The 24339-nt window shown below is 42.3% G+C and overlaps 2 protein-coding genes across 5 annotated transcripts in view; one reads left to right on the top strand and one right to left on the bottom strand.

The window, feature by feature from the left end:
* LOC110378579 (terminal nucleotidyltransferase 5C) overlaps positions 1 to 24339 on the bottom strand; it is a 234872-nt gene that overhangs the window by 172580 nt on the left and 37953 nt on the right. For all 4 annotated transcript variants that reach the window (XM_021337910.3, XM_021337909.3, XM_021337908.3 and 1 more), the window contains exon 2: positions 21775 to 22230. In XM_021337910.3, the coding sequence (XP_021193585.3) occupies positions 21775 to 22134 (360 nt within the window). In that variant the 5' untranslated portion in view covers positions 22135 to 22230. The remainder of the gene's footprint in view (positions 1 to 21774; positions 22231 to 24339) is intronic.
* Positions 2719 to 4186, top strand: LOC135117672 (uncharacterized). Its single transcript, XM_064037331.1, has one exon. The coding sequence runs from the start codon at positions 3089 to 3091 to the stop codon at positions 3836 to 3838; it is 750 nt and encodes a 249-aa protein (XP_063893401.1). The 5' UTR covers positions 2719 to 3088; the 3' UTR covers positions 3839 to 4186.

The raw sequence follows: 24339 nt of genomic DNA, 5'->3' as shown, positions 1-24339 counted from the left end.
CCTACCAAGACTTTACATCAACATTTTCATAATCTTAATTTATTAAGAGTTCATGGCTGGCCATCATTCATTTTAAAAATATACCCATATCCCCGATTCTATGAGAACACTGCCGATCTGCGTATAATTGGAAGAAGAAATTGGGCATAACCTAAGGTCGAAGCAATATGCAGAATCGTACGCACCGAAGGTGACCTGCATAGAATAGTATCATAAAAAACTTAATAATAATATTCCAAATTATATCAAAACCCTACATAACCACTGACCTCTAGACTATAGTACTCAGTAGTAGAATTTTGATACTACTTGTCTGGATCTAATTCAACTCAAACTATGATAACCACATGCGCCAGATTAGTAATTTTACAATAATTTCCCAAAGGAGCTGCTTGAGCTCCATATAATTCTGTAAGATCTTGTAAAGTTACATCTGCATTAAAAACAATGAAGACAGAGTTTTCAAAGGAGTATGAAGAAGGCTAAATGTTCTCTTTCGAACAAGTCTTAGTAGCTCTTATGAAAGGAAGAAGATTTCGAGAGGTTAAGACTTAAGAACGTGTGTCATGACGCTGTATTATATCAAGCAACATTCAGGCCAAAACTCATGTTTCTAACGACAATTAATAAATACTTAACTGAAAAAAAAATTCTTTGCTCCAAGTGGTAATAGATTCCAGAAAATAATTCCTCACCTAAACCAAACCTAAGTAAAGCTTAGCAAATAAAACCCAATTCTCCGCCGCTTACGTACCCACCAGACCGTTGGCCTACCTTCGAAACTAAATCAAATTACAAAACACAAGTTAGAAACAAAAGTTCGCTTACTGAAAGCGTATCCACTGCCTAGTCTAGTAAGTCTACATAACCAGGTAACTGCCCAACATAATTCAACTAGCAACGATTGCTACAATTTCTTTAGCGTACCTTTTCTTAGAGAATTTAAACATCTGGAGTCGCCAAACAGACAAAGTTATGAGAAGACCACTCATGCTTGTTTGTACGAGTGGTAAGTTTATGCTCGTGTCTATCAATTTTGTGCGAAAATGTGATCAAAAATTCATGAATGAGCTAGATCATGGCTAGATACGCATTGCCTCGCTCACAGCGTATTTTTTGGCAGAAATGTAAACTTACAGATTGTTGCTTGGGTATAAGGGCTCCAGTAAGTTAAGTGCTCTAAGTACCTTTCCCTTGCGTATCAATAGTACATAGCCTACCTATACTTAATAGCAAGTGAGATGGTATGATCTGGAGGTAAGCCAAGCACCCCACCGAGGGGGTCCCCACGTTGTCGTCGTGGTGGGGCTTGTGTGCCTCAATGATCCTGAAGCTCTGCCGGTAGAGATACTCATGCCGGAAAGGTTCAGGGGAGAGGCCAGACAAAGAGGGACCCAGGGAGGGGCCGCTCCTGACCAGTCCACGCTAGTGGACATGGCAAGGATGCGGCCATACCCGCGGAGGTGCAGGCGCACCAAAGCGGTGGTCGTTTGCTCTTCGTTCAACGAAGAGCAAACCTTTCGGCGGGTTTGCTGAGCCGAGTTGGCCGGACAGCAGACGGAGGCATGCATAATGCCGCCGCCGAGGGCTTGGCTTAATCGCCCGGCCCAGAGGAAGGACACCTCTTGATAAAAAACCACCCAATCCCAAGTTTCGGGAGCGCGGCGAGGGGATGAATGGCCGTGGGGGACACGGTCGTTAGCGCTCCCCCCTGTTGGGGCCAGCCGCCCCCAACAGTATGTAGGCTTGCCCCGGTATGAGGCCACTGCCGGGGTGGACGAACAATTGCTCTCATGATCGTGGGAACTGTATGGATTCTGACACAAACAAAAACAAAAAAAAACAACAACGAAGAACTAAGGGAGTGGGATGAGGACTCGGACTCCGAGTCCGTGTCCAGCGAGGGGGATGCGGGGGGTTTTAAGCTCCCCCGCAACAAGAAGGACCACCGGGCCGACGCCTTCCTCAAGAGGAGGAGGGAAGACCCCGGGTCCTCCTCTGGTGGTCGCGGGCCTCGGCCAAAAGGTCGCCAGGAGGCCCGTCAGCGAAGGGTCCGCTAGGGCTTCTGGGGTGGCGGAGGAGCGGCTCATCGGAGCTCCTCCTCCGAGGAGGAGTCGGCCATCGGCTCCGACCGGGAGCGCAGGGCGGACTTCGAGAAGACGGTGGAGTCCGCCATCAGGCAGGTGGCCTTAAAGAGAAAAAAGGCCAGCAAAGACGGCGCCATTGAGGCCGCCACCGCCTCCATCACCGCCGCAGCGGTGAGCAACTTTGGCCGGGCTCCCGTGAGCGAGCTGGCCAAACTGCAGCAGGAGGTGGGTCGTCTGACGGCCGCCCTGGAGTCTCTTGTGGAGGAGAACAGGAGTCTCCGGGCGGAGCTCGCTAAGATGCGCGAGCAGGGCGGAGCGCGGTGGGGCCAGGCAACAGGCGCAGACTGCGCCGGCTGAGAGCCAGATCCTGGCCCTAGTCCGTCAGGAGATGGCGGCCTTCCAGGCTCGCTTCTCAGTCCTGGAGGGCAGGGTCCTGCGCCCCCCCCTCGCGGCGTCGAAGCCCCAGCGGCCCAAAGGGCCTCCTATGCGGCCGCGGTTGCAGCGGCACCCCCACCCAGAAGGGGACCGCCGAGCAAGCCCCCTGTCGCGGCGCCGAACGGACCGACCAGGAGGGCGCCCGCTCAGCCAAAGCCCAAGACCGCAAGGGCGGTCCAGGCGCAGAGGCCCCGGTGCCACCGTCAGCACCGGCTCCGTCGTCGGCACCAGTGGCGAAACGCCCTCCAAAGCCGACACCGTCTGCGGCCCCTACCTCTTCTGCCACTGAGTCTGAGTGGCAGGTGGTGGGGGAAAAGAAAAAGAGGCGGAGGGCGGCCAAAGCGGCCAAAAAGAAGGCCCAGAAACAGCGGCGCAGGGAGCGAGCCGCCGCGGCGAAACTCCGCGCCCCCAAAACCGCGGCTGTAGTAGTCACACTACAGCCGGACGCGGTCAAAAGGGGCGTGTCGTACCGCGACGTGCTCGCCCAAGCAAAGGAGGCGGTGAACCTGCAGGAGCTGGGTATCGCCTCCGGCCTCCGGCTCAGGGTGACCGCAACGGGCGCCCGTATGCTGGAGGTCCCAGGAGCGGCCAGTGGGCCCGCCGCAGACGCTCTAGCCGAGAGGCTTAGGGCGTCCATAAGTGCGGACGATGCCCGAGTCTCCAGGCCCCACAAGTGTGCGGATCTGCGCATCATGGGCCTGGACGACTCAGTTACTGCGGAGGAGGTGGTGGCCGCCGTCGCTAGGACGGGTGGGTGCTCTGCCGACGAAGTGAAGGCGGGCACCATACGTCCCGACTTCAGGGGCACGTGCACCATCACGGTGAGCTGCCCCGTGACGGCGGCCAAGCGCATCGTAGACGGCCGAAGATTGCTGGTTGGCTGGGTGTCGGCGCAGGTCAAGCTGCTTGACCCCCGACCGCTGAGGTGCTTCCGATGCCACGTCGGGCATCATGTGGGTGTTCGTTGCACCTCGGAGGTCGACCGCAGCGCCCTCTGCTTCCGCTGCGGTCAGCCCGGACACAAGGCCGTGGCTTGTAGCGCCGCGCCGCACTGCACTGCGTGCGCGGCGGCTGGCAAGCCGGCCGAACACCGGGCGGGGAGCAAGTCCTGTGCCCCACCCGCCAAGACCAAGAGTAAGGGCAAGGGCCGGCCGTCCGTCGCCGCCACCACCACCACCTCCGCAGTGGCCACAACCGCAGCTCCTGCGGCCGCCGCCGCCCCCAACGCTGCCGCCGCTGTCAACGCCGTCGCCACTGCTGCTGTCGCGGCGCCCGTGTCTGCGTCTCAAGAGGAGGAAGACGTGATGGAGTGCTAATCTGGCTCCATTGCGCTTCCTCCAGGCGAACATCAACCACTGCGCCCGTGCCCAGGATCTGCTGCTCCAAAGCATGGCGCAGTGGTCGATCAACATCGCCGTGGTCGCTGAGCCGTACTTTGTCCTTCCCAGGGATGACTGGGTTAAGGACCTTAGCGGCTCAGTGACCATCATATCGTCGGCCGCCGCTGGTACTCCTTCCCTCGAAGGGGTGAAGAGTGGAAGGGGTTGCGTCGCAGCACGGTTCGGGGAGATAGTCGTCGTGGGGGTGTACTTCTCCCCGAGCCGAACTCTCGCCGAGTTCCACAACTCCCTCCTGGAGTTGTCCGTCGTCGTCGGAAGTTATTCCCTCCCTGTGCTAGTGTTAGGGGACTTCAACGCCAAGAATTTGGCCTGGGGTTCCCGACGCACAGATGCACGGGTAGGATGGTGGAGGACTGGGCGCTGGAAGCAGGCCTGGTCGTCCTCAATCGGGGTTCTGTCCCCACGTGTGTACGGATGCGGGGCGAGTCAGTGGTGGATATCTCGTTCGCCAGCCCGCTCTGCTACCGCGTGTCTTTGACTGGCGCGTGGAGGAGGGGGTGGAGACCTACTCCGATCACCGGTACATCCGGTTTGACGTCTCCGCCCAGAACCCTAGCGCGCCGGTCCTGCAGACCCCGAGTGGTCCACGTTGGGCGCTGAGGCACCTTGACCGGGAGCTTCTCCTGGAAGCCTCAGTCGTGCAGGCCTGGGTGTCATCACCGGACAGGCCCGCCGACATCAACGACGAGGCGGAGTGGTTCCGGGAGACCATGTCCGAGATTTGTGACGTGGCCATGCCCCGAGTCCCGCCAGGACGCGCCCGACGCCAGGTGTACTGGTGGTCTCGCGAGATCGCCGCCCTTCGAGAGGCGTGCGTCGCTGCGAGGCACCTGTACACCAGACACCACAGGCTGCGCATCCGCCCTCCGGATGCAGAAGCCAGGGAAGCAGAGCTGTACGAGGGTTACAGAGCTGCGAAGACCGCCCTCCATGGCCATCGTCCAGGCCAAGGAGGTGGCCAATGCGGAGCTGCTGGGGTCTCTGGACAGGGACCCGTGGGGGCGCCCGTACAAAATGGTGCGGGGCAAGCTCCGCCCATGGGCCCCCCCGCTGACCCAGAGCCTTCGGCCTCAGCTGGTGGAGGAGGTGGTGAGCGCTCTGTTCCCTTCGCGCGGGGAACACTCTCCCCCGCCCATGTCTCTGCAACCCGCGGTGTCAAGTACGGACCACACTTCCGACGACGACGATGTCCCCGAGGTGACTGGGGTGGACCTGAGAGTGGCGGTGGCTAGGCTGAAAGCCAAAAACACCGCCCCAGGGCCTGACGGCCTGCCTGGCAAGGCCTGGGTCCTGGCCCTTGAGGCTCTCGGGCCTCGACTTAGGGGCTTCTCAGCGCATGTTTGGAGAGGGCCAGTTCCCACTTCGTTGGAAGACAGGGAAACTGGTCCTCATACGGAAGCCGGGGCGCCCTGCGGACTCTCCGTCCGCATACCGGCCTATCGTGTTGCTCGACGAGGTGGGCAAGCTCTTTGAGCGAGTTGTCGCACACCGCCTCGTCGCGCACCTTGGGGGGATAGGGCCGGACCTTGCGGACCACCAGTTCGGTTTCCGCAAGGGCGCTCAACGGTGGACGCCATCATGCGCGTGAGAGCTCTCACGACGGGGGATGCTGTGTCCCGGGGGGGGGCCGTCTTGGCGGTGTCTCTTGACATCGCCAACGCCTTCAACACCCTTCCCTGGAGTTGCATCAGGGAGGCACTCCGGTATCACCGGGTGCCGACCTACCTTCGTCGCGTGGTCGAGGCCTATCTGTCGGATAGGTCCATCATTTACCCTGGTCACAACGGGGAATGGAACCGGCGAGAGATGTCGTGCGGTGTTCCGCAGGGGTCGGTACTGGGGCCGCTCTTGTGGAGCATCGGCTACGACTGGGTGCTGCGCGCCGACCTCCCTAGCGGCGTCAGCGTGGTCTGCTACGCTGACGACACGCTGGTTCTGGCACAAGGGAGGTCGCACCAGGAGGCGGCCGACATAATGACGCGCGGGGTTGCGATAGTCATCGAGAGGATCCAGCTGCTGGGACTGGAGGTGGCCTTGCACAAATCCGAGGCCATGTGCTTTCATGGGCTTCGGAACGCGCCACCTTCAGGCTCCCAAGTCACGGTGGGGGGGGCTACCATCGGCGTCGAGAGGGCGATGAAGTACCTGGGACTCGTCCTCGACGGCCGGTGGAGCTTCGTCGAGCACTTCCGACGTTTGGGCCCCAAACTGGAGAAGGCAGGTGCTGCATTCAAGCGGCTCCTGCCCAACCTGGGAGGCCCAAACGCCCCCTGCCGTAAACTTTACGCGGGGGTCATGCGGTCCATGGCCCTTTACGGGGCCCCGGTATGGGCACGTTCGGCACGGCCGCGGGCTGTGCACTACCTGAACGTGCCCCAAAGGGTGATAGCCATTAGGCTAATCCGGGGGTACCGCACGATCTCCCGCGAAGCAGCTGGCCTACTCGCTGGACTGCCACCGTGGGATCTGGAGGCGAGAGTCTTCTTGCGCCTGTACGACTGGCGCGAGGAGGCTCAGCGCCGGGGAGAAACCCCGTTGCCGCGGCAAGTTGTCGCGCAGCGGGCGGAGCTCCGGCGCGATCTCATGGTGGCCTGGAGGGAGCGACTATCGCAACCCAGTGCAGGGCACGCCACCATCGTGGCGGTAAGTCCCCTCTTTGAGGAGTGGCTCGGGAGGAGTCACGGCGCCCTCACGTACCGCATGACGCAGGTCCTCACCGGACACGGTTGTTTCGGGAGGTACCTGCACCGCATCGGTCGTGAGGAGGCGCCCGGGTGTCACCATTGTGCGGACAGCCCCGAGGACACGGTGGACCACACAGTCCAGGTGTGCCCCGCATGGGAGGGGCACCGCCGGGTCCTCGTCGAGGCTTTGGGCGGCGGCGACCTCTCGCGTCCGGCCCTGGTTCAGGCCATGGTCCGGGGCGAGAGGGAATGGGATGCCGTCGCCTCCTTCTGCGAGGCGGTCATGCTCGAGAAGGAGGAGGCGGAACGCCAGAGAGTCCGCACCTCTCATCCCGGCCGCCGCGCTGGACCAGGTAGACACCATGGGCGCCGGGTGTCGCGAGATGACTCCCGGCCACCGTAGGCGTGGGTCTGTGGGCGGTGAGTTCGGGTGGCTCATCGTCCCTCTGTCTTCCTAGACGACAGACCCGTGTCGACGGCGCGCGTTGTTCCACGCGCTCCTCAAAGAGACGTCAGCAACCCCAGCGGGGCCCAGCAGGGCCAAGGCCTGCCGGGGCTGCGGGTTGTTCGAAAGAGATACCGCGGCCCTGGTACATAAAAGGCCTATGACGGAACACGACGATTTTAGTCAGTAAAGTCTGACACTCCTCACCGCTGCTAACCCACAGCGGGAGGGTCATTTGATGATTTTACGTCGATAAAAAAAGGTAAGCCAAGCACGTTGGCACAGCATGCAGTTACGTAGTCTGTTATATTTTGGTATCAAATCGTTATGCATTGAGGTAGGTGCTCCTTACTTTATTTCCATAAGAAGGACTGTGTTTTTATAATTAAAATATCGTAGCAAATCTCTTCATTGATGATTTATTTTAACGTAAAAGCTCCTTTGTTAAAAAAAAAAAACTGTTAAATCTAAGGAATTGGTAACCTGCATGAAAATTACATCACTCAACTTTAAGCATTTGTAAAAACGTAACGTTCTACTTTAGTACAATGTACAAAACAGGCTCATGTTTATTCCTTTGTCTGTTCAAAACCATGTAATACCTTCATTTATAAATTAAGGCGTTTATCACAATCTCTTACCAAATAGTGTGGCTATTACACAAATGAGACATGTCACGAACGAGCTCGACTGTGACGTAGTTAAGTAGAAAATATACGGAATAGGAACGCAGAATAGTGGAGCGCGTCTGTCTTTATAACGTTGCTTTGGTAAGGCAACACAAGTTTGTTAAAAAATACGTAAAACACCAATCGTTACCAATAAAATAAACAAATCTGCCTTTATGCAAGTTCTGTTTGCTGTCCAATTTTTATGTACAGATATTTTGCAACTATCCTTTTTAGTTTTCTTGACTGCCATTTATTGTGGGCTACCAAGTTTTTGCTGTGAGCAATAATGACAACTCACGTCATGAGCTAAAATTTTAGGACTTTTTTTAACACGCTTATATTAGCTTCACTTGTAACTATGTATATAAGAAAATCTTGGAATCTTAATTTGACCCACTTCCCGGTCTTCGATTAGGATAAAATTTTGCACACACTCTAAGTTCTGATGACAATACAAGACTAGCTAAGAAACGTCATTACAAATCCAATCAATCCAAAATTTTAATGCGTACAAAAAGCGTGTTTTTTCGTTTTTAAACTATCATTTACCTATATTTACTGAGTGATTGTTTCTTGTTTGTCTCCCTATGTTTCCAAAGTCACTGAACGGGCACAATATTCCTCATCAAAGCGACTAAATCACGACCCGTCCAATATAATGCAGACATCGTGATTCACACTATCCTTTACCACACGTTTGGATATTACTGCACATATAAACTCTAATAAGCGTTAAATCCTTTTCTCAAAACAATTGAAATTCAACCTTAAGTCTTAAACACAGAGTAGATTTTGCAGTGGAGGTTTCGCCAAACACTTTTGATTTTATTTTTCAATGAAAGGTTGTATATGAAATGACTGTTATCGTTGTACGGTTGATAATTGGAAGCCCCTTTACGAAATCATCCTGTATTGTTGACAAAGCCTTTTGTATGAAATTGGAAGGTTAATAAGATTTTATTTTTGGGAGCAAAAATCACAGGTACTGAAGTTAAACTAATACGTTTGTTGGCAAACAACATAACGTAAGCCAATTTGAATGTTCGCAGTAATTAGAAGGATCGTTAAAGCTTGATTGTATTTAATAATTATAGCCTTTGCGAAGTGAGATTCCCTCTCATTTAACGCGATTAGATAGGTTTAAAGTGTGTTCGTTAGTATCCTTTGAAAATATTTTTTTGTACACCTACACCCATGTATTTAGTGATCCCGTGGGAACTACTCCGTGCATCCAGGTTAACAATTCTCTACAGGTTTCCTTGATAAATAGGCTTTCTAAAACTGATATCATTGTTGCAATCAGACCAGCAGTTCCCGAGATAAATGCCTTCAAACCAAATAATGTTAGTTATTAGATGTCAATCTCTGAACCAGGTAGGTATTCCTGAGCAAGTTTAAACATTATTGAACCCGCACAAAGCTAAAACAAGTAACTAATATGAACATAAAAAGTAATTGTAATAATGTCAGCATTCTATTCTTTTATCCTTCAGTTTTGAGTTAAAGGTCACTATGACGGACAGTTGACCTCTACATGTGTCACGCTACATTGTTATAGTATTACGCGATGACCCTTCGTCATATTTATATTATTTTGTATGTCAACTGGGTACAGTTTAATCTGTGAATTTAGCACAATTAAATATAATCCTTGTGAAACAATGTTTGGAGGGAAATGTGCTGTGTAATTAAAAATGAAAAGTAAAAGTGTAACCCTTCTTTGTAGTAGGGTGAAAAGCAGTATTAAAGCTATCACTGACAACCTAAAATACTTATTAAGTAATAGCGTCCGCCTGTGGTTTCATCTGCTTGCTAATGGAACTACTTCCCGCATCAGAATTAAAAGTAGACCGCATATTATTCTAACTTATGAAGTATATTACTGCCAAGTTTCATCAAAATCTACTCAGCTGTTTGTGATAAAGGAAGTTACAAACATACAAACTCAATCTTTCGCATTTGTACTATTAATTTGCTACGTATTTCTCCCACAAAACAGCGCAATACTCTTCCTAAGACACAAAAACAAACTAGTTTTATCCAATTACGGTACCACGTGCTAGCTATGTTGTAACGCGCGGGTTCGCCTGTCGTTACGTCAAGGACCTTGTGGGTTTTCCCTGAATTAGTATTGTTTTGGTGAAATTTTCACGAGACCTTGATAACTGTGTTTATAGGCCTTCGCCCTCATTAGACAGTGGTATTAACTTCGTTGTTTTTTTTTTTGGTTGGAAGGGAATATTTATTTACACACAGAACCTTAAATATTAACTTTAATATTTTTATTCTTTAGTTAAGTTGCTTGGCTTCCATATTTGGGTAATGCTTTTAAAGAAAGTAGAACATTTACTAGGTGTGATTATAATAATAGTGTTTTACTTAAGATGTGTGGACGCAGGCCAACTTCAGGCGGATATTGTTAAAATCCTATCCTTTGAGATTTCCTATGTCTGAAATAATGAATAAAGTTTTATTAGGCATATTATTAGGCAGTCCTCTTTTTATCTTTTTGCTACTATGATGTAGGTACCACATCGGGTCCACATTGCTACTTTCTGTCATCTAGCCCCCTGATACAGGTATCTCATAACCTGGCATTACGTAGTTAGATGATTTTCCCCGTTTGTAGAAAACATCGTGTATTCTGAAAACAGATTCTTGGAACAAGGCTAAACAAGGACCCATCGCGTCCGTTAGCCAATAAACTCATGATTTTAATGGATATAAGCGTCCCTTCGTAGAATTGCGGACCTTACATATTTACTTCCACAGATACTTCATTATTCATTAATATACAATTCCCCAAACTCACTTGAAATCCAAAACTAGAACAAAACACTATCAAAAAATCAATGGCTCCAATTTTCCGTCCAATACGGCTTTTCTTCGAAGAATTCCACGAAAATGCTTATTAGCCGCGCAATGATCATCAAACTGATAGTAAAACCCACGCTTACTGATTACTGATAGGGCATACAAACCGCTCGATTGAAGAGTACTTAATACCTTTCGCCCTTGAGCAAGCATCCGCCAACGCAATATCGATTTTTACGTACATAGATTCATTTACAATAAGGCTTCAGCGTCCACAATGTTTGTATTACAACATCTGACTTATGTCACAAAAACTTACACGCTAAACTCTACCTTAGCGCTATATAATACAGTTTATTTTTGTGTGCAGTGTGTGGCAGTTAAGACGTTTTAAGATGTGGAAACACTTACGAAGCTGTGACCGAGTAGTCAGTCATTAAGTAGGTATAGACATCAGTGCTCTAGCACATGACCTTGTAAGAGATTCGATTTCTACGACTAATTATTTGTTTAAGGCACATAAAACATTTATGGGCAAAATTAACTTCATATAAGCCTTTATTTTCATAGTTTTAGGCTAAAACAGGAAAGAAACTGTCTAAATCGGGCGTTCTCGGATCCAGGCAAAACTTAGTTCGGTAAAATTGTAACTTCCTCACCAAGATAATTATTACACAAGTAACTTTTTAATGATGAAACAATTGAAACCTGAGTACGTAATATGAAAGTAAATTTTAGACGAGATACCAGTAAATATAGTAGGTGGGATGGTGGTAAACTTATGGAAACACACGTGTCACAATTAGATTGTCTTAGGTGCTAATGTGGATGCATGGAAATGTAGACCAAGAAAAAGATGCACTGATTGCCTGTATGGAATAAATGTGAATGGATATACTAACATCATACTAATGATGGCTGAAAGAGAGGAATAGAAGCAGTTAACAACGCGCCAACCCCAAATAGATTCAAATTGGAAGAGGGCAACAAGAAGAAATGAAATAAGTAAGTATAGCATCGTGCACTGAGGATTTTCTTTCTCCTTACTACTATCTACTTACTCATACATAATACCTTCGCAATACATACAAGTTTTCCAAATGAGTGTAACATACAATCCCGCTTTAACAAGCCTTTAATTAAAGACATATTCTACACTACCCAGTCCTGTTATCTTACAGATAGCTACAGAATATAAAAGCGAATATGTCAATAGTAATTACGTATCCCACTTGATGCAGTTACGTTAAGGATTGTATCTTGAAAAGACTGGTTTTGCGGTCAATGCACTGCGCGTTGAAATTATTGACCGCTGGATATACATATACAAATGTACATATTATCAATTTGTATATTTATGTAGTGAGGAAGAATGTTTTTATGTCATCAGTGGTCGTATTTTGTCGCTCCTTGTAAAGCACTGGTACTCAGCTACATCCGGTTAGACTGGAAGCCGACCCCAAAATAGTTGGGAAAAAGGCTCGGGAGATGAGTGGTCGTATTTTGTTTTAGATGAATTAAGGAACTCAGTTCAGCTCAGTTTACAAGGACTTTTTGCTGCGAGCATAGAGTGGAAGAAACATCAATGTGTAATTAAGTGGTCATGATCTGTCTAGCCTTTTCCTAATGTTAGGGGCGGCATCCAGTTGAATCTAATGCAACTGAGTACCAGTGTTTTACATGCAGCAACTGCCTATATGACCTCCTGAATCCAGTTACTCTGGATACTCCTTGGGGAACCTCTTGATAAGATTGGCTGTCAGAATTTTAGGCTTCTAACTCTACTCGTTGTTCGCACGAAATTCGCATTTGTGAATGGAGGTAACAAGAAACAGTGTGCTGACAATTTTGTTCTAAATAAGGACCTTAGTTCCTTAACCAGTACCCAAAACGTGTATGTTTAAATTAATTATGCAGTAATCTCCGCAACGGTAATTACATCCTTGTATTTCGTAAATTAGCCTATTAAAGAACCTTTACCAGTTAATACGTATTCTCATTTAAATTGTTAATGTTTTACGTATCCTTATATACTGGAAAAACGTTTTACGATGTGCTAGTAATGTGATGAGAGAACTTCTTAATCTATTAACTTGATTTATGTCCGAATACTTGAACCGCCATTCGAGACGTCATACTTTGAAGTACTTTCTTAGGTCTCGATAACTAAATAAAAACTGTGTAGGCCGCTGATTCAGTAAGGTTGAACCGAACGGTACTAGCTCAGCGTTCACTTTATAGGAGAACGACTATTTCATCAGCATAATTATTTTAGAATTTTTCAACTATCATTTGAACATCTTTGGAAGATGTTACGGGTAGTCCAGAAGTAGAAACCAGTAAGTAAGTCTGACAACCAGTCTTACTAAGGGGTGATGGGATCGCCCAGGTGACTTGCTCGAGGAGGTCAGATAAACAGTAGCTCCTTGTAAAGCACTGGTACTCAGCTGCATCCAGTTAGACTGGAGGCCGACTAACATAGTTGGGAAAAGGCTAAGCACATGATGATACTGTAACTGTGTTTAAAAATTTAAGTATTATAACATTTCATACAACAACATTATAAGCATTATTTCATTCATAACAAAAGAATACTTTACTTCCAATTATCGCGTTTTAAAAACAAAAAACAAATGACAATCAATTCGAACATGCATGATGGATATACTATACTTACAGTTGATTCATAAAAAAACTTTAAACATATCAAGCGATGTACTAACCGACATTACAAAAAGAGTATGAATAACGCAACGTATTAAGGATAACAGGATGTAAATTATTGTGTCTGCTGTTACAAATTATCGTTGTTGTGAATAAAAATGTATTGTGCTGTGATTCATGTTTTTGTTTTAATGATTTATTTTTCAGTCGTTGCTTATTGACCCATAAGTAATTTTATCAAAGTCTTTTTTTTATAGACATGCTTTTACTGAAACCCACATGATATAAAATGCAAAAATGTGTAACTAGCTTCCACGATAAATTGGCTATTTAATACTCAAATAATTATTTTAATAGGACCAGTCGTTCCTGAGATGAGGACGTTAAATGAACAAATAATCTCTTCAGTCTTGCAATATTAGTATCTAGTTCTCCCAGACTGCGATTACAGAAGCGATATTAGAATCTACAATGTTTACAGAGTAAATAAACTTGAGAATCTGAGATTATGATGTACCCTTTCGGGCACAGCAAACATAGTCTAATTGCAGATTAAAAGAAAGTAGGTAATAACGTCACACAAAACTTCTTTTAAAAAAGGGCTTTCAATCATACATTACACACTGTAATAACGACTCAATGTGTAACCAATTAAGGTTTAAATTGCTAAAACAAAAATAGGTACATAAGACCTTTTAACCTTGTGCGAGTGATGAGCGCAATATTTAGCGTCACGTATGCCGTGTCTTAGGCAAATGTAATCACGTGACAAGGCATTATAAATGTATTAGCCAGATAATATTACCTTACAATAATGGCATGTAACAGTTTTGTAATGTACGCAAAAAAAATGTTGACACACTGATTTTGTGTGCGTAAAATTCCTTGCAAACAAAGCAGAAGTTTAATAGTATTTTTTTTTTATTTTTAATCTGTACTCTTAAACCATATACATATAATACTAATATAATAAAGAAGAAACATTTTTTTGTTTGTACCCTAAAGCCTCCGAAACTACTGAACCGATTTGAATTTATACAAGCATTACTTGCCATACCGAATTGGAAATTCGAAAACGGCTAATTAATGATAACTTTGTAGTTGTAATTCCCAATTATGTATGTTTTGAAGATTATGACATTTTTAATACTGTTATCATAACAATATTACATATTCATTTATAACAATGACACTTATACAGACGATTAGGAATAACCCAATATAAAAGCTTGTATGATTCATACTCAAAAACACTCATTCAACAAGTTGTATACTTGAGTAAAAAAAATATACTACAATAGAATGTTGGCGGTTCAAAAACATGGTGTCGAGTTTAGAACAAGGAGTCCCGTCTCGTTTATATGGTAGACCAATTATCTTTATTTATGTAACTAGCTGTAAATACATGTTGTTTAAAAGTAGAACAGTTGTATTAAGAAGTATGTTCTATTTCTGTTTAAAATGTTGGGGGATTTCCTTTGCTTAATGTTAATTTGGAGGCATTTTTTACTAAAGGAAAAATTACTGTCCATTTTCTTCAGAGGAAGCCTTTTTTCTTGCGTAGGTATTTTTTTTATACCAGTATTACAAAGCTGAAGAGTTTGTGTTTGATTTAACGCGCAAATCTTATCCACTACTGGACCTATTTGAAGAATATTATCGGAGAAAGATAGCCTATTTATCAAAGAAGGCTGTAGACCATTTTTTATCCGGATACACTTAGTATTTCCCACGATACACAGGTGAAACCTCTAGCATAAGCCAGTCTATAAATAAAACCAATGAAAATCCACTTAGCACGTGAATCCTGCGTGGCCATTCACCATGACATCTAAGTGATTGCTGACAAACATCTCCGGTGGCTAAATGTCAAAACTATATCGTAATAACCTGCGCGTTTACATACTAAACAAGCACTAATACTAGCTTTAGTGGACACAGACTTTTGTAGGAATAGATAGCTAGTGACGTCTTTGATATGAAAAGTAAGAGTATCGCTTTAGCTGCGTTGTCTTAAAAAGAGTTACCAGGAAACGAAAAAGGAATGAAGAAATGGACTTCAGTCTGGATTTCAGTCTATAATAATTTGAAACTTATTCGTGTTTTGCCTGCAAGGGAAAGAGCCGTTTAAAGGTTCTGATCATTCAACAATTTCTTTGTCATCTTTGTCATCAACAATTTCTTTGTCTTTACGTTAATAAACACTATACTCTAAGAAACTAGTTGACCCTCAACAGTGAATTACGGATTTATTCTAAGTCGTCAACAGGTGCATTGCACTCCCTTTTGACAAGCGTTCGTCATCTATTTATATGCAAGTCTGTGGCAGCGACAGTTGACCGAGTAATGTTCATACTTAGTAGAAACACTCTAACAAGATAGTAAGTAAACTACTGCAACTTAATACCCGAATACTTAAACGTAAGATAGCTAGAAGCTACCGAAAATTATATGTATGTAAGACTGCTTTAAAGTTATGAAGTACAACTATCTCAAGTTATTGCCGTACCAACAACTGTATGAGTAAAAAATATAGTATTAAGTATATAGGGGCCTAAGACCAGCACTGTCTGAACCTCAAAGATAAAGTAATATCATGTAGACCTACCACAAGTTCTCACTAAACAACTTATTACACAGAAGCAGTTACAAGTATAGAGTACTAAAAAATACAAAAACGTTATATGTAACTTTGCTAAAATTATTCTGTAAACACAGATACACAAGTCCCGATCAACAATAACATCTATAAAACAAAATAACATGATTTACAACAGTCCAAAAATGGGCCCAAAATCTAAATAAGACCGGAGCTAAGCCCCGCTAAGTACGAGCCGTCCTATTGTACCTATATTCTGAACAATGTCCTATTTATAGGACAAACACAAAAGGATTGTTAGACAAGAGATCTTCATATTCTTGAGATCGCCAACAAATAGGACACATTTAGAAATATTATTACGAAGAAAACATTCAAATATACATATATCCAGCCTGACATATTTAGGGGAATAAAAATGTACTGTTTTTATCTCACTGCCTTTCATCACTTCTCTCAGGGAACTACTTAGTGCAACAGGATAAAAAATTCCCTATAGCTTCCCTTCATAAATGGTCTAACACTGAAAGAATGTTTCAAATCATACCAGTTAGCATTATATCATCATACCTTAGCTCGTTTAAGCATACAAAAAAATCTTCAGTTTTTTAATATTAAAGTATACCTACATAGGAAATGATTGAAAACTAAACAAAATTTCGATAGTAGGTAAGTAACTCTTTAACCTGACTAACTTTCAAAGTGTAGTCGTGGTATGAAATTATAAAAATAAAACTTTTGCCTTCAGTTCATTTCGATTACTTATGGTACTTCTGAAGTTTTTCTTTGAGTGGAAAGTGGACCAATATTTTGATAGCATTCATAAGAAATATTCAGGCAAGCTTTCAGGAAAATTAAATTAATATATACCGCTACCTTTACAGGTCAAGTGATACTCATTGGTGGTTGAAAATGAGTCTAAGATCATATTATTTTAAGGAAACAAGTCATTTTATATTAAGTAAATTTATTTTTTTTCATACTTTCCCTCGTTGTGTTAACAATGTTTCTTTACCGTTGGGTATTGTGATAATTTTTTTGGAGTTGAAATTATTTCAGGCAATAAAGACAATTTCTTTTTTGAAGTATACCTTGTGGATGAATGTGAATACCTTGTCTAATAAAATGTAAAAAAAAAATAAGTAATGCAATATAAATATTAACATAACCATTAAAGTACCCAATTATTTCCATATATTCACAAACCGTATTAAGTATTTCGAAATAAATATTGATCACCATTTGCCCAGTCTAGTTGGCCAACAAATGAACTTTAAACAACATTTCAATCCAAATACCTTTCAATTGATGTAACCACGACCTTTACCGACTGCAGATAAAAGGCTCAAAAATATCGATATTGTAACAAATTAACACACCTACGATACAATCAGGCTTTTTAAATTACGAAAGAAAAAAAAAGACGAGTAGTCGAAAAAAAATATTTTAAGGCCGCGTGTACATTTGCGAATGTCGAAAGTCGGTGGCCGACTACGAATAAATTAAAGAGAGATTGCTGAGATTATACCCGCATAGTTTTTGCAACAACAATGATTATTCTATCGATTTTCTGTTAATTTAGTAGAATTTGTAGCAATTGTTGAAATTGTTGGCATATAAATTGCAATCGATTCGATTGAAATTGGATCAAATACTTTATAAGGAACACAGGTGCATGATTTATCAAATGTAGGTAATACTTTATCTTAAGGAAATTGTAACAGAAGGAAAGATAACAATGTGATATCGATAGAAAATAGGTACATCATTAATAAATTTATGTTTTTGCCAAATTCTTTAACATCTAACGGGGCAAAATGAATTCTCAAAATATTTATGAAAAACAAAATCATAGAATCGATGGGTATTTAACATATTAATTACATATACAAAGTCTAAACAGGACAACATCAATTAAATCAACATCAATTTCGAAAAACTCCGATGTACACTTAGCCGTACATGATGCATCGCGATTGCCCGCCATTGCATAACTTACATTCTCCGCTGTAACATCTCAGTTGCTTAACAACTAAATTCTATATGCAAAGTGTACATTTTTTGCTTAAATTACATCAATTGTTTCAAAACTTTACCTAGCCTTATCGTCCCGTAGTATTGTTTTTTGTATCTCGATAAGAATTGTTGTGAAGGAAAAATTTTATAGTGTGCACGAAAAAAATATTGTGTAATTAGAACACTAGTGTGTTTTTGACGGATTATTTTACTACTAGCTTCTGCGTGGTGTGTGTGGTGTCACCCGCGTCTCGTAGAAACTACTTCGCGCACATGGACAAAACTTAGCCTACAGCCTTTCTCGATGACTGAGCTATTTAGCACTGGCAGCATTTTTCTATAACTGGGGTTTCTAATACTAAAATAACTTTTCAAATCGGACCAGTTCCTGAGTTTCAAGCAAAGAAAAAACAAAAGATAGTAGCTCATATTAGTTTTCTGAGCAATTTTTAAGCAAAGTTGTCAGCTGTTTTTGATTACTTTTTCCTTAAAAAATATTTTTTTATTTTCCATAAAAAGAACTGTTCTTTAGCTTATGGGGCCTTCTTTCAACGAAATCAAGTCATGTTACAGTCATAGAAATGAAACCATTGGTTTAATGGCGTTTACTAAGATGCAACAAACTGGGTCACAATATTGTTACGTCATCGGCTTTCATCATGGCGGTAAACGCTACACTTTATAGGATAACAACCTATAGAGAACATTTATTTAGTACTTGAATTACTTTTGTGATTCATTTCGAAAATGTCTAATTTTCGTACTAAGTATCTCCAGCCGTCAATTTAAATGGATGTAGAAAAACTTAAAATATTTCATATTAGGTAACCACATTTTTTAACTCCAAAATCCAGTAACCATGGTAACAATTCGTCTTCTTACCTAAACCTGCTCGTGAGATTCTTTTGTTTCTCTAAAACTACTACCTAAGTACCAAAACCCGCCTGTTAAATATCTACAAATGACAGCCGGGACCAACTTCACTTCCTTTCCGACAAACTATGTACTATGACAGATTATCACGTATCAGACCAACGGACGGACAACCTTAATCGATCACCTTATACCGCTGTTACTCAGCTAGTTACTCTATATAGGAAAATGTGTACAAAACAAAAGTATTTTTTCCAACTTCAGTTATCTTTTTACGTAAAACCAGCGTCACACAATATTTGCAATAAAATATTTTCATACAAATACAGTATGATTTTATAACATACGAACTTGCTATAAACAATATTATGTTACTCGCATAATAAATATGATTCAACATCCACCTGTATATATGACATCACAAGATAAAAAACTGGTTTGAAAGACATCAGACGTACAGAACCAGAAATTCAACTTCTCATGTGAAGGATAATCTTCAGTATTAAGCCGGTGGTTAAGCTCGGTTTTTAGACTTACAATTATCTGCAAGTATGAAAGTGTGTGTTTCTGTATACATGTGGGCTAACCCATAGAGCTATTAATTAAAGTACTTCTATCAAAGCAAAAGGCTGTGTGATCGAAGTTAAAGACGAAATTCCATGACACTTTAAAAAATGTGTCCAAAGTTTCGAAATGCTAAATTCCATGACACGATTTAGGTAAACTGCGTCTAATTTTTCAATCACCATACCAAATGTCATCTTAAATTCAGAAGAAATAACAAATAAACCATTTAATTTAAAGAATGCGCGTGAGTGGTCTGATTTGGCTCCATGTATTGGAGCATTAGTATTTGTAATTATAACCGTTAAAGACTCCCATTGTTTTTGCTCAAGTAGCTACAGATAAGCTACTGGAATAACGTATTTTAACTTTCAGGAAAAATAAAAATTACATTCAGAAAACGCCTTTGCCGAAGTACCTATAGATAAAAGATCAACGTCTATAAGTTTTCAGGAAAAAATAAAATAATAAATATACATAGAGGAATCATTATAACAAGTTTGATGCCACTTTCACTGGTAAAAATGACGCTGCAACATAATATACAAAGTCACACTGTGAGAATCATGACTAAGTGTGGTCATCACTGTTCAACAAAAACGTATCGACCTACTGTTAAATAACTACTGTTCAGTTTCCTTATATTTACGTGTTTTTGTGTGAATGGTACTTTGAGCTGGGGTCCAGCGGTTTCATCCAAACTCCATTGGGAAGTACGCGTACCCGGTTTATGGAACACTGAAAGAATAACACACTGAAAACACCTAATTCCTACACCTGGTATTCGGAATTTATGATATATTGAATACAGAAATAGACATTAATCTTTTCTATGTAGTGGAATAAGGTAAAGATAGGTTTACGTGGTTAGATAAAGAAAAAACTAACTTATCCTTTCAATGAAGCCAATGACATGACAGACAAATGACAATCTCTGAAAGTTAAAAATTCACGTTTTGGCTGGATGACTGACGCAATTCTCTCGCACAATACCAATACATTTTCCTCCTTTCAGTACAAAACTATAGTACTAAAAATGCAATAGCAACAAAAGCTAGCATTACGCAATATTAATATAATCCATCTCAGCCTCACATTAGGAGAAAGGTACCGATCTGGCCGCGGAGCTAAACACGCGTTTTGTAACAAACGTCTTTACGTAAGCCTTCTACGTTATATACACTGCTCTGTGTGGATTTTGTTCAAGGAATTTTATATATAGATTAGATTTTTCACTAACGTCTTTGGTAACTGCTTAACGCACCCGGATAAATAGGACGAAGCCTATGTCCTTTTTCAGGCCCTAAACTCTCTCTATACCTAATTTTTAACTCGGTGTGCAAGTTTTAGTGTGAAAGCCGAATAAACAAACAGAGTTACATGCGCATTTATGATATGAATATAGTAAGGATAACATGTGTTTGCAAAGAAAATATACTTATTCATATTTAATTTAAAAATGCAACCTAATTAAGGAAAGATTAAAAAATACGTATGCAATTTTTCTGCAACGCTGATTAACATTCTCAGTAACATGGCTAATTAATTTTGTATGTATGTAATGTACATTTTATCTAAAATACTTTTTCATGTTTTTGTAGATATCTAGGCTACCTCAAAGTAAACGAAATGAGTTGCAAGATAAAAAATAGAGGGATTGTTTGCCAAGCGGTTGCTCAAGCTGGCAACTTTGTTTAGCAATTTGTGTCTGAGTTGTTGATACAGTTTTAATGTATATTTTTTTAATAAAATAGGAAGTTTTTCTTGTCGCTTTTTGAACATTTATTTTTGTGAGGTAAAAGCCATTGTATTTCATTCAAATTATGATGCAAACACATATATAACTGATAACAAACGTAAAAAGTTCTATATAATTACAAGATTGTTAGGTCTCATTGTACGGTTCATTTGTAAAGTCCTATAACTAGGTAGCAACAAGTACATATCAGATTAGGAAGGACAAACTTTAATTCGTAACGCAATATAAACTTTTCTCTTCTACCTACCATTACATTTATTTTTCTAGCATACTCCAAAGATTACAACTCTTATATACCAAGTGCATATTAATCTTGCAACCTTCATTACAGAGGTAATACTCAAGGCCTGGGTAAGACAAACGACCCACTATTTCCCTGGACAAATCGGCGAAAATGTCCGACATTTTCTAATGAAATACCCACTGTTTTTGTCTGCCGGATATACGATAATGGCTATTACGTATAAAAGGAACTTAATTGACTGAATTTCCGAAAAATTACGGAGCAAAATATTTGTTTCTCATTTTGTAAGAGATAGTGTATTTATCCGAAATGTCTTAATATTTCCCTCCCACTTAATATCTAAGATTAATTTGATTATGGCAGATTAATTACGAAAGATACAAGTAGATATAAATGACGTATCTTAATGTTATCAACTGAATCCTATTGGTATTTGAATGGAATCCTTACGCAGAGAACCCACACTTAGAATTAGTGGAGCTTAGGGGCCTACAGAAAAGTTACATAATAAGGACTCACCTGAACAACAGTATCGATGGCCAGCCTCTCGATGTCCACGTTGTAGAAGCTGAGCTGCGGAACATGCCGCCTCCTCGGACGAATGTCATCATAGTACGCCACCACGTCGTTGATCGACACCACGGGGCAGTCGTCCGCCACACTGCAGCCACTGCTCACCCCATCCACCCCACTGTCAGAGTCCCCTTCGCCCCCAAAACCCTCCTTCGAGTCCCTACGGTCCCCGTAACTTTGCTCCGACCCCTCTTGGTACCCAGACTCGATCATTTCATCCGGAGCGATGATATCCGGGATCTTTGTCGTCTCGTAATCGTAACCGAGATCATCGTCTACCGATTCGATTTCGAGAACGTCGGCCATTTTGAATTTGGTTAGAACGCGAGTGAAAATTTGTTGGTTTTTATCGTTCACTGACTACTACATGCTGGTACGGGAGGCTTGATCACTGGTAGCGCCCTGTGGACAAAACAAATCCATTAGTAAAATAATATATTTTTAAATATTCAGATTTTACTCCATAAGGCAAGCAGAAGAGCAAATTCTTAGTTTTTTTAACAGAATCAAAATAAAGCTTAGTTAAGAAGTACCATAAAATACATTAAAGACTGATATGCGTAAATCTAAATCACAAGCCTAAGTTAGCTACACGTGTAATATTTTTAGAAGGCACAAAAAACCTGCTCACAAAACGACAGGTCCCTCGAACCGGTTCAAAAATAAACACCAACATTCAATAACAAACCACACCCACATTTGGCAAACATTTGGCAAATGAGCCGACAGACCAAGGCCAACAAAACGAAGATGATACTAAGACGATAAATTGGGGCCAATTCCCAGTCAATTCCTCCGCAAATTCTTCGGAAGCTAACGGAAATATCCAATCCATTGTGACATGCGAATTAATGCACAAGGATAAAGAACGTAAGGAATACCTATGGCAAAGAACCAGCAAGCTAAGAAGGACTCAGATCAACCAACAAAAGATTATGTCTTTTAACAGCATTCATCATCTGCATAGTCTTTTCCCTAGCTACTTTCTAGATTCTTGTCTAACGAACAGCAACCTCAAGCTTAACAAATGACTTTGCAAATATATACCTACGTATATTTTCCAATTCCAAAATCTAACTTTAAACTTCTACTTAAAAACCATTCTCCAAATCTTGAATTTCACACATTATTAAAAGAAGGTATTAAAACTAAGAGAAATGGAGAAATACTGCGTTATATATCAAGTTGATTTTATCGAAGGCTATAAGGATAATCGGATCCGAGGGACGGAACGAAAAACATCAAAGAAATAAGGGAAAATATTGTGAACTTTGAATCAGGTTAAGCTGAGATCAGAAGTCGAGTCGATAATCTATCCCTGGCATGTTATTTGCGTCATACTTCTGGGTTCAGGAAGATGGATATTAGTATTTATAACTTAGTCTATTTTACAATATCTACAGGTAATGGCGTATTCAATGGATTTACAAGAGTGGGTTTCTTAGGATGGTTGTTTCACATGCTTTGAGACCATAAACCCCCAAATAGGGAGTAGGAACTTTATTGCACAGCGACCGCAATAAGCAACGAACGTATATTCCTTAGCGTTAAAATATAAGACAGCCATTTGCTACCGTGTATGAAACTAAAAAGAAAAAACAATTGCTCATCAGAAGTATGGTATGTGCCGAAGTCAATATTTTTTTATTATATATTCTCCAATCCTCAAGCTGCATACTTCTGGTGAATAAAATAAACCACAGCAAAAACTTCGCAACATACCACATCTATTGACTTCAAGTAAATAGTATATAAATACCGACTATTATTACTTTATTTGTATGTTTATACAACGCGAGACAAAGTAAACACCACTGACGTATGTCATAGACAATATTATCCATTGACATTTAAATGGAGAAGGCCTTTATACAAACTTTATGATATTATGGTAACCTTTATAGAGAGGCTAGACCCTGATTTTGTTACACACCTATAGGTAGTCAAAACACATCTTTATGTTTCAATGAAAGGTCAAGCAGAGTCGTACCACAGCTTAAGAAACCTACAAACACCAGGTTACTACAAACAAAATATGCTTGGTAATCTATAACAGGTGTTGAGCATGAATGTGAAGGAATATAGAGGAAGAGGACGACCAAAGAAACGATGGATAGATTGTGTGATAGACGATGTGGTTGCAAAGAGTGTAACTTGTGAGATGATGTTAGATATGAAGGTACGGAAGAAGACGCCATGCTCCGCCGACTACGAATAGTAAATTGGGACAAGAGTAGCAATGATAATGATGAATCTCAAAGTAACTAACCAGTTTAGGCATCACACTCAAAATACAATCCAGACTTAGATTCGAAGAACATTGCTTTAGCACAAATATTTTGACTCTCCTAAGCTACCTAAATTCTTAGAAGCCAACAGAAATAGACCCATAACATTGAAAACAAAAAACAAATGATAAACAAAACAAAAACAAAAGCAACGGATCCTATTACATAATCGAAAAAAGGCACCCAAACAACTATAGTACTTTCAGTTTCGATAGACCACTAC

This window comes from Helicoverpa armigera, chromosome 12, assembly GCF_030705265.1.
Source record: "Helicoverpa armigera isolate CAAS_96S chromosome 12, ASM3070526v1, whole genome shotgun sequence".
NCBI classification, from domain to species: domain Eukaryota; kingdom Metazoa; phylum Arthropoda; class Insecta; order Lepidoptera; family Noctuidae; genus Helicoverpa; species Helicoverpa armigera.
This window is presented reverse-complemented; position numbering and strand designations above follow the sequence as displayed.

Coding starts and splice junctions, on each gene's coding strand:
- LOC135117672 (XM_064037331.1), top strand. CDS start 3,089: ATGCTGGAGGTCCCAGGAGCGGCCAGTGGGCCCGCCGCAGACGCTCTA.